The sequence below is a fragment of the Haliaeetus leucocephalus genome, unplaced genomic scaffold (assembly GCF_000737465.1).
Source record: "Haliaeetus leucocephalus isolate CR32 unplaced genomic scaffold, Haliaeetus_leucocephalus-4.0 Scaffold616, whole genome shotgun sequence".
NCBI lineage: Eukaryota > Metazoa > Chordata > Aves > Accipitriformes > Accipitridae > Haliaeetus > Haliaeetus leucocephalus.
The window spans coordinates 6077307-6088619 of record NW_010973052.1 but is presented as its reverse complement, the minus strand read 5'-3'; the positions used below and the strand labels follow the sequence as shown (position 1 = coordinate 6088619).

Genomic DNA, 11313 nt, shown 5'->3' with positions numbered 1-11313 from the left:
AAGTAATGTTTAGTCTAAAGTCAAGGATTTTTCAGCTTCTGATGCCCAGCCAGCAAGAAGGCTGGAGGGGCACAAGAAGCTGGGAGGCGACACAGCCAGGGCAGCTGACCCAAACAGGCCAACGGTGTATTCCATACCATGTGATGTCATGTCCAGTATATAAACTGGGGGGAGTGGGGGCAGTGGGGATTGCTGCTCAGGGAATAATGGGGCATCAGTCAGCGGGTGGTGAGCAATTGCATTGTGCATCACTTGCATATTCCAATCCTTTTATTATTACTATTGTCATTTTATTAGTGTTACCATTATCACTATTAGTTTCTTCCTTTCTGTCCTATTAAACTGTTCTTATCTCAACCCACGAGTTTTACCATTTTTTTTTTTTTTCCCCCTCCCTCTCGATTCTCTCCCCCACGCCACTGGGTGGGGGGAAGTGAGTGAGCAGCTGCATAGTGCTTAGTTGCTGGCTGGGGTTAAACCACAACACACAGTTACACAACGTTTTATTCCAGTAAAAGGTCACTCATCTGTCACTTACCTTCTCCCGGGCTTTTGGAGAGGTAGCTTGGTTATGTGAATATCTGAGGGAGATGAAGAAATCTTCTGTCCGCTGAAACAAGCCCAGTTGTGGCCAAGTACATCATGTACCCATCCTGGTAGAGTCTCATTACAGTAGCTGGTTACATTCTGGCCTTCTATTTTGTACTGTAATGCAAAGAGGTTATGCTCGTGTTGAGAAGGGGCATTTGTTAGCATAGCAGTAGTCCCTACCCACCCAGCTGCTTCTTGCCTGTGTTTCAGAGGAAGTGGCCAAATGTATATTCCAGATCAACCAGTATGTTTGATTTCAAGACAAGAAGTATCAAGAAAAGCTTAAGCAGATGGAAGAAACTGACCATTATCAAATTGCTAGAGAAAGACAAGCAGGTTGTGACTTACACTTTTAGCAACAAAGCATGCATTATATCAGTATCAACTAACAGGTGCTGATTGTTTGGGTTCAACAGTTACTTTCTAGGCAAAATGTAAAAGACCTCTTGGTACTTATCCTTCTCTTCAAGGCCCTGTGGCTTCTTGCATCAAATACGTGACTAGTCAAACTAACCCTGGGCTGCTGCAGAAGTTTAAGAAACTAAGATTCACAGCAGCGTGATAAGTAAACACAGGGAGGATGGTAAGTTTTTCACCAAGCAACCTCTCAGGGAGAATTGTACTATAGCATTTCTGCTTTAGAAGTCAGAACTGAAGATGAGACTTCCTGCAACTGCTTTAAGTTTGAGCTGTGGTGGAAGAGCATCAAGAAACAATTTCACCTGAACTAGCAAAATGAGACAAGAGGGAATGACGATCCATTGAGAGCAACGCATTTGAAGTTGGCGGTGAGGGGAGTGTTACTAAACCCTCAAGTCCCAAGTCCTAATACTTCCTTATTCAGTCACACAAGTCTTCATTTTACCACTGAAAAGGAGTAATAAGTTAATCTGTTCAGTAAAATGTGTCTTCATACAACAGCTAGCACCAACACTTTGCCCAGCTGTGTAAATTTCTTAGATTAGCAATTCTTTCACAGCAGAACGTCCCAGGGAAAATAAAAGGATTTTCACTCATCTCTTAAGGTTAAAGTCCATTTTGTGTTAAGTTACACAGGAGACTGAAAACCCCATGCAACAAAAGCTTTAACTCGAGTCTCCTAATCACACAAATCACTTAAACAGAATCCACGTTTCCTAGTCCAAGAATACTTTATTAAATCCCATCCCATTCAAGCTGCACATGTACAATGGTACAGGGATTTTGTAGCTATGTTTCAACAAAATGCTTGCTCAGCCTCTTCACTGAAGAGGGTGGTGGCTTACAGTGATGGAAATGCCTCAAGATGGAAAATAAAGTAAATAAAGAGACTGGGAGGTCTGTGACTATGTCAAGGCTCTGTGGGGAATCTGAAAGAGAACAAACACATAGTGAAATAATTAAGTCTATCAATTAGAGGGATAAAATTAAAGGTTAATCCTGTGGCTGTTTTAGAACAAAGGGAATTTTCTTTGTCCCCAGTTTGGAGGTTGCAGAGGTACCATATCTATGCCCTTGCTTGTCTAGCAGGGCGAGCATGTCTGCTGACCAGAGCAGGATGGGAGCCTAGAAGGCTGAGCTGTTACCTTGTTCTATTCATCCTATGTTACTGTGCAAGGCTGTGCAATATGGGAAATAACTACACTTGGCCAAATACCAAGGGCAAGGTCCAGAGATGACTTCTGAGAAATATCCTCTTTGCAACAGCATTGCTAGAAATCCAGACACTACCAAAAGCAACAAGTTACTGACTTTACATCAGTAAGTTACTGTGAGAGAGCTTTATTTGGCTCTACATGACAGGTAAATTAATACCTACCTGTCTTTTCTATCTAAAAGCTGCCACAGATTAAAACAAGACCAAGCACAGCCATTCTTGATATAGGCCTTCAATGTGAATACTTGAAGATTACTCAAGGAATAGGCCTGCTTCTTGCAACAACCAGATGCAGATCCTGCCTAGCATGGAGAGTTATGTTGAATAAAAACAGGTGGAACAGATTTGGGACTTCATGGAAAACAGGCAATGAGTTATCTGCTAACCAGCAAATTAAAACAACAACTTGCCTTTTCTTTTTTTCTCCTAGAAATCCCTCTCCTTTTACTGGAGATAAAATTTATTGCCTTTTTTTTTTTTTTTTTTTTTTAAGATGTAGATAGATAACCAGAATAGTATCTATACCATTTGTGCAACTTATCTTTTGGGAAAGTGAATTTAGCAAGTTTCTTATGCTGTTCTTTCAGTTCAAACACATCAGCAAAACTAGGAAGGACATGAGGTGACAGTCAGTGGCAATGCTTCAGGATAAACAAGAGACAAAAGCCAATTTCAGACAGTCTGTGTAGAAGCCTAAAATTAAGCAATTCAAGTCCTCTGTAGCTACCTTTTTGTAGGCTGGCAGACTGTAAGCTACTACTGAACCTGCTGTAAAAAGGGGACATAAAGTCTTCAAGACCAGAGCCCATCAATGGCATCTGGATAAAGGGAATTTGAACTCCAAGAGCCATTTTCAGCTAGGAAATGAAAATATATCCACATAAGGCCCCAATTTGCTTCCCCACCCCCTCTCATTTTTAATTGAGGGCCACTGATGTAGAGAACTGGCAAAGAAACCATTAGAAAATCCAATACCTATACTTAATTTCTACAAGCTAGTTAACTCCCCAATGGACCACATGTTAGAGGAGCTAAAATGGGATAGCAAAGTCATCGGTGCCATGACGATGACACCTACTGCTTACTACCAGAAGGTACAGTGTCAAATCAGTACTTCATTGCTATAACCACATGCAGCATTTCTTATTGCAACCAGAGAAGGGCTCTAACAGATTAGACCTACCAAATCTGACTGTACCAGTTTTAGAGGACCTACTATGAGTATGCTTGCCCAACAAAGTGTCATACAGTGGCGTGGCACCATTGCATGAACAACCACTGACTCAGGTGGATGCGATTTACAATGCCAGACTCAACCGAAGCTGCTGGTACAGTACCCAGCACATCTGCAGAACCCATCACAGAACAGCATCCTTCATGGAGAACAACAGCCACACAGCCGTGACCACCAGCAACTGCTGGACAACTGCTGCATACATTTCCTCTGCAGACTTAAGAAGATGGTTTTCATTTTAAAGTTAATAAAAGACCACTGCAGCCATGCCTTGTGATAATTTCATCAGCCAATGCTCGTATCTGCAGCATTAAGTAAAATCTATTCAGTGATCTGACCAATCTGGAATGACTCCTGTAGAAAGGCACCCAAACTATATTCACAGTTCAAATTCTGAGGTTTGAAAACATCAAGCTTTAATTCTATTTCAAATATGTATTTTTCTCAAGTCTGACAACTCATGTGACTTTGCCCAATGCCACAATTTAGTCAAGCAACTCCACCATTAACCTTTAAAAGGCTTCATGTACCTAAATTTGAAGGCTTGCTATTAGATACCTGAACCTAGGTAAGCTTTTTGGTACAGTATACTTTTATTAAAGTCTTTCCTGTGTTGGTCATCATGACATACTCTAATTGCATGTTGAATTCTAGTCCTGGTTAAAAAAAAAGTAATCATTTAAAGGTTTCTTTAAATTTTTAATCTCTCTAAGAGGAAAGCAAGAAAGGATGGACACAGCATTTTAACAGGGATTCAGCAGTGCTACATACACAGGCTGCCATCCCATCCCCTTTTACATCTATTGTTCTCAATTTAAGCAACGTTCAGGCAATAAGCCAACTCGAGTTCCTGGAAGCAGGACTACCCTATACCTGGAGCCTGGTGGAAAGACTTACCACTTGTTTGTCATCAAATTTACAAGTGTGCCTATGCATTTTAATATGGGAAGCACATTCTTAATTAGAACAGGACTGCAGACTTGCAGATGCCCTACTGTACAAAAATACATAAGATGTTATCAGAACAAACAACTGGATCTTGCTACTCAATATAAAATGCAAGCAAATATCAACTACAGATGCATTTTCTTTCCTCTAGGGAATATTCTGCAATTCAGAGATTTATGCTTGCAGATTTACACTTTAGGGAAGCAGCAGCTGCACACTGCCAGTTAAGTAAGCCCAACTAAGGTTAGAAGTTAACTTTCAATTGATTTACAGGATGATTAAATAGCATTAGCAACTCTAATACTTCTATTTTAGCAACATGGAATAAAATGCATTCAAATTATTATTATTTTTTTAATATTCTGAAATTTAAACATTAACTACTGTCACTTATCTAGGCTGGTTATTTCTGATCGGAAGTCCTTGGTTTTAACCAAATTTGGCAGCGTTAGGGAAGAGAGGAAAAGATGTGACAAAGATGTCACTAAGTCAGTCTGGAAAAGATTAGTGACTTGAGTGGTGGTATATTCTATAATCTATTTCTTTCTTTTTGCTGAAGTAGAGCTAACGTTTTAATATGAAAAAATGCCAGACTTCTGTTTTTTGCTAGAGGACATCTCAAAAGTCAGAAGTAGTACTGCTTAGCTTAAGGGACAAACAGTAAGAATCATAAAAGACTGCCTCCCTTCAAAGTAGTAGTCTTAACATTAAATAAATACTACAAAGATATCAAATAATTGAAACTAGCTAGCCTCAACTTTCCTTCCAGCCTCACTCTAGCTTTTTGTAGTATGCTGTTCCTATTTCTTTTGCCATCCCTTGAGGGGGGAAAGAAAAAAAATCTTTTAAGGCCTTGTATCTTGCATAGCCCTACAGAATCCTTATATCATCCAGCAGAATCACGCGCTCAGGTTTCTGCCAAGACTCAATACACTAACTTCACATCTAAGTTCAGTATAGGGACGTTTCAGCAGCACACATTAAATGAGAAACAAGAGCATTCCCATAAAACAAACAAGTTATTTTGTGCTGTAAACAAACACCAGGCAGAGTAACTACAACTGTGAGAAGCAAGAATGCAGTAGGATGCTGCATTTAACTTGGCAAGCCTTGAGGGACAATTCTGTGTACAACAATAGTTAGAAATAAATCACTGTTAGAGATTCTTTACTTAAGCTATTAAAGATGTGCAAGGCTTTCTGTGTTATTGTATTTTTTCTGAGGAAAAAATACATTGATAAGCTCACCCAATCCAATCGTTTGGTGTGGAAAGTCATTTCCCCAGAGTCCCCAAGTGAAAGAACAAATAACTTTAAGGCAGTGAGGCCCTACAAAAATTTTAGAGGGTGTCTGTTTAGTAAGCCACAGGAACAAAAGGCTATTAAAAACTCACTAAAACTCGCATCATCATCAAACAAGCTGTGTCTATATCCACACAGTACAGTAGCTCTGATAAAGCCACTATTTAGACAAGCCCACAGCATTCTTGTTAGTAATAGCTTCATTCTTTAACATTAAGCTAAAATACACTGGAAGTTCAATTAGCACCAGTTGCACTTCTATGCTTGAAACACATGAAGTACTGTATTGGCTTAAATACTGTTGTTCATTTTGCCTAGCAACTCCATCCTCTCTGTTCAATGGCAGAATATGAGGAAAATGATAAAGCATCATCGTAGGTAAATCAGGATGCTTTATCTGCCCTGTCACCATGATGGGGTTTTAGCCTCATAATTTGACTTCAGTGCAACATAAACAGAACTTGAAATTTATGAACGGCCTTTAAGCAATGAATACTTTCCTGACAAGCCCAAACCCACAGCCATGGAAGATGTGCAAGGCTTTCTGTGTTATAGCTCCACCACCATAAACTGCTTCGTGAACCAAAAAGTTATTCCACAGTCAAGCAGTAACTCCAGAACATTGTTCCCATTAGAAGGTTATTTCACAGTGAAACTAAGGAATTTTACCAAGTTGTAAAAACAATAGCAAATTACTCCATGTTAAATATATTAATTCGGTACCTTCTTGCTGTAAAGCAAGAGACTGCCAGCAAAGATAATTCCTCCTTTCAATGAATTCCAAAGGGACTTTGTCTGATGACTTTCCACATTCGAAACAGCAATCAAGCCTAAGTGATATTCTAAGAGACTGCTTTTATGCTTTCCTCTTGCTGCATTTCTAGGGAGGAAGGCCCTCACCAACTAGCATTCTAGTTCACCCTATTTTAATCCAAGGGCTTCTAGATTATATGACCAACACTAAGCAAATGAAGTCTGCTATGTTTACGTTAGTTTCAGGTGCAAATGGTAGGGACATTTTAAACAACAGGCAGTCATTCTTCAAAAACCTCTGGAGCATGCATTGAGCAGAGTATATTACTTGTCCCCTAGAAGCTTTAAAGCAGAAGATGATGGAATAGGTTCTAAAAGAGCATTAACTGCATTTGATAGAAGAAACCACATTTTCAGTTCATACCAGGACTAGATATTTTGTATTTCTATTTCATATGTAATGCCATATTTACTGGATTAAAAGTAAACAGATATGCATATCTAAATATATCACAAGGTCAAGCAGTTCATAAGGAACCACTTCTGCCCCCCAAGTCCCCACTGACAATTGTGAAATAACAGTTTTGCAGACAGACAGCATTGCAAGTTGTTGCCTAACAAAGTCAACTAGTTGTCTGCAGCAAAAAATGCATTTACCAAGTGCTGTGGTATTTTCTCGTGCTTCTCTGCTATTACACTTGCATCTCGGTAATCTGTTGTTTCCTTTACAGCTGCAAAATTATAGAGAGGGTAACTGAATTGGGCTCTAATCCTCTCTATAATATTTAAGGAAAGAAGCCTTTAATTTAACCATGTCTTGCCGATGGAATCCCTACTACTGAACAATGAGCAGGACAAGCTTGCCATTTCTCAATACCAAAAGCAACTGCAAAACTAACAATTAACCCATTTGCCTACAAAGGGCTAAGACACATTCATGACCATGAAATGCAAGCTATTGTGCATTGCTACTGCTCAGGTGTGTATCTGACTTTGTTTTGAGCAGCAAGTTGGACCAGATGACCTCCAGAAGCTCCTTCCAGCTTGAATTATTCTATAACACAGTTTTGGTATATTAAGAGTAGTCTTGCAAATCAATGCATTTACATTTTCATAACCACAAAGGAATACATGAAATCAGTGGTTTTCAGTCACTTGACTTAGTGCTCATCTTCCAGGGATGTATTTCACGAGGTATAGGTAGCAGCAGTAGAGCCTTCAGTGACTCTCAACTCTCTTCAAGTTAGTGCCTAACAGCTCCATTTACATTCCAGAGCAGGCCACTCACTGTTTCTATGATTAAATTCCTCACATTCAAAAATTAGTTTGATAATCAACACTTGTTTCAAGTGCTCACCATACCGGCTTGTAAAGTAACTCTGCGTTTCAGTGTAAAGTATCAGCCTAAGGATTCCCAGTCCACTAGTTCAACTATATTTCTCCTCAGATGAGTTTACCAAGGCCAGTAATGACTGCTGAATTCCACCTGCCAGAGATGACACCTCAAGCCTGAGTTCACAGACAATACTAAAACATTCAGTGCTCCACTGTCCTCAGGGAGGCAGCAACTCCTGCCACTTTTGAGGCAGGCCTTCCCACTGTAGGGAAGCTCACAGAGGCATCCCTGCCTGAGAAGTTCCAGAGTCATTCTGCCCAGTTAGAGCACCCTTCAGTGTCTGCAGTTTTTGCTGTATGACCTACCAAACCTATGAGGAGTGTCACTACTTTATACAGGTGAGAGAATGTCAATCAGGTATTTCTCTGTCACTCTTTGCTTTTGCTCAAGTATAAGACCCTGTCTTAAGCAGAAGCATTCTTATTTTAAAGGTTTACAGTTATAAGACTGCACTAGTTTTAGCAGATAGTTAATTTTATTTATAGTAGCTCACACAGTGCTACATTTTGGACTTGTAGATGAAAACAGCGTTGGTAACACAAGGATGTTTTATTTATTGCTGAGGAGTGCTTACACAGCATTCAAGGCCTCATCTGCTTCTTGCACCGCCCCGCCAGTGGACAGGCTGGGGGTGCACAAATAGTTGGGAGGGGACACAGCTGAGACAGCTGATCCCAACTGAACAAAGGGATATTCCATACCATACAACATCATGCCCAGCAATAAAAGCTGGGGAAAGAAGGAGAAAAGGGGGACATTCAGACTTACAGTGTCTGCCTTCCTAAGTAACAGTTATGCATGATAAAGACGTGCTTTCCCAGAAATCGCTGAACATCTGCCTGCTGATGGGAAGTTGTGAATGAATTCCTTATTTTGCTTTGCTTGTGTAGGCAGCTTTTGCTTTACCTATTAAACTACCTTTATCTCAACCCACGAGTTTTCGCACTTTTACCCTTCCGATTCCCTCCCCCATCCCACTGAGGGGGGGAATGGGCGAGCAGCTGTGTGGTGCTTAGCTGCCTACTGGGGTTAACCCACAACAAAGAGCATGTAAACAACTTCACCATTAGTCTTGTAAAACAACCTACACGGCCCAACCAGCATGGAGGAAACTGCAGTTAAATTGGAGCCTCACACATCATTTCTATTCAGTAAGGATTAGAGTTCTCCTGGAAGAGTGGATCACTTACTTCTGTTAACATCCAAAAATACCGACTTGAAAATAGCTGCTGTGAAATAAACCAACTACAAAAGCTCCTAGAAAGACTATTGAAAGCAAAAGCCATTTCTTCACCCTCCTTACTACCCAAAGTTCAGAGATTTTATGCTTAGACAAGGCCTGGGTGTTTACTGTTGGCTCACCTAAAGCCAGACACAAGATCACGCTTTCTGACACAACCAAGAAACATGTTCACTGCTCCTGCCAAGGGCTGCACTTACCATCTGAGCAGTCTTGCTGCACAAAACATCTGTCTCGCAGGGTAGCAAGGTTCAAGCCACCCTCCAGACTGATAACGCCACTTGTCAGGACAGCAGCAGAGCACTCCTTAACAAGTGGGTCTTCTCCAGTCTACCCCCTGCCTACCAGCACTGTTTTCAGCTTGATCTGAAGTCATTAACAGGGAATAGAGATAACAGTATTACTACAAAAGAACAACTGAAGGCAGCAGGAAGGTTCCTTAGATGTTAAAGTAGTATTCTGGAATAAAATGTTAAGATCCTAGAAATCATCCAGCAAGGAGAGCAGATGGCCTTTCTAAGGTTTTCATGCATTTGAGAACATCTTTAAGAAGAGATAAAAGCAATGTTGTTTGCTATTTCACTTGGGTCAAAGGTGTCAGGAAGAAAACTGGGGAAAAAAAAAAGTTTCCAGGCCACAGGGAAACTTAATGAAGGCCTTCAACTGCTTTAAGCATGCCCAGAATGGAAAGCAATAGCCCCTGCAATAGATTTTTCAGACAATGCCCAATGTGGAATATAAATACCTCTTCCCTCCCTCTGCTCCCTACCCAGCCACTGAAAACTGTTTTCTTACATTTAAAAAAAAAAAAAGTCCTGTATATGGTAATCCAGGCAACCCTTAGAGCTGAAGATAACTAAGTGCCCCACTGTGGCACTCAGAGACTAAACAGAAGCCTAATTACAGGCCATTTTAGCAAGTCAGTGATGCAGAATACATGTTAACTCACCTTAAAAAATGCAAACCACTTGTAGTCATTTATCACAATTTCAAAGCCTTGATTGTAAATCAAAGTGAAGAAACCATAGTTGCCCAGACTATCCTGAGCCACATCTAACTTCTGAAGATTCACAAGCACCCTTCTTTCCACAGGCCCTGCAAGAAATACAAATGTTATTGCATGATTATTGCATGGAAGAGATAAAAATAAAAAAATCAGTACAAAGAATGTTGTAACATTTGTTTCATACCAAAATATAGTAAAATATGCTTGCTGAATACAGTCTTCTGTAAAAAGGCATCAAGCAAACACACTTCAGGGACTTCACTTACCTGCTAGTGAGTATACATGCTCATTTTTTCCACTGCTAGACAGTGTTTGCACATTTAATTAGCAACAGCAGCAGCACCAAACAGCTGCCACTGGGGAACATCAGCTTATTTAAACATAACTTGCTGTACAGATACACAGGACTCTGACGCTGTGTCACTCAGGCACTGTGTCTGCAATGACAAACCTTCCTCTAAAACATGTGGGATGAGCTATCAGCCGCCCCACGTTACTTCACACCAGCGCTCCGCCACCCTCCACCACTGGCCTCACCTCCACTGGTCCGACCTGCTGCTTGCCTCACCTGATCGAAAAGCAGATGGCTTAGAACGATGCAAAGTATCAGTACTGACCCACAATAACCCAGCAGTGACTCCCCACTACTATTATCCTCTCATGGGGAGGGATGATTTCTGTTTCTCCTGACGCTACCAGGCTCCCCAGGCAGCAAGCTCTGGCAGCTGGCGGCCTCCCCGGAGCTGGTTAGGTGTGACCCAGGAGCAGAAGCTGCCTTGCTCCCGGGAATAACCGCCTTCGGGACAGGCTGAGCTGTGAGGGAAGGCACCTGTGGGCTGCGAGGAGGGAAGAAGTGAACCGGCATGAGCCGGGGGTGCTCACCGAGAGGCCTAGTCGAGTCCAAATGGAGGCAAACAAAACAAACCCCCAAAGTGGAACAGTAACAGCGCTGCCCGCAGCGGTCACCCACAGCCAGCCTGACGCGAGTGTTTCACGCTGCTTAATCCAAATCAACCTTTGTCTGCCTGAAGCCCGGCAGGGAGCAACGCAGGGGCCCGACCCGCAGGTGCGGGAGCCGCTACAGCCGAGACAGGAGCCCGCTTCCCCGCCGCTGGTTTGGGTTTTAGGGCCCTCACGGCGCGGAGCAGCCGCCCCTCTCCCCCCTCAGGCTCACAGGGACCCCCCCTCCTCCCGTCCCCGTCCCGCCC

General features: G+C 41.8%; 1 protein-coding gene across 1 annotated transcript in view; it reads right to left on the bottom strand.

Annotated features, from left to right (window-relative positions):
* The window catches only part of CTSC (cathepsin C), an 18761-nt gene extending 7791 nt beyond the window's left edge, over positions 1 to 10970 (bottom strand). The window contains exons 1-3 of the mRNA XM_010578272.1: positions 10802 to 10970; positions 10049 to 10194; positions 539 to 705 (exon numbers count right to left, since the gene is read on the bottom strand). Of these exons, the coding sequence (XP_010576574.1) occupies positions 539 to 705; positions 10049 to 10194; positions 10802 to 10970 (482 nt within the window). The remainder of the gene's footprint in view (positions 1 to 538; positions 706 to 10048; positions 10195 to 10801) is intronic.
* Between the last annotated feature and the right edge of the window lie 343 nt (positions 10971 to 11313).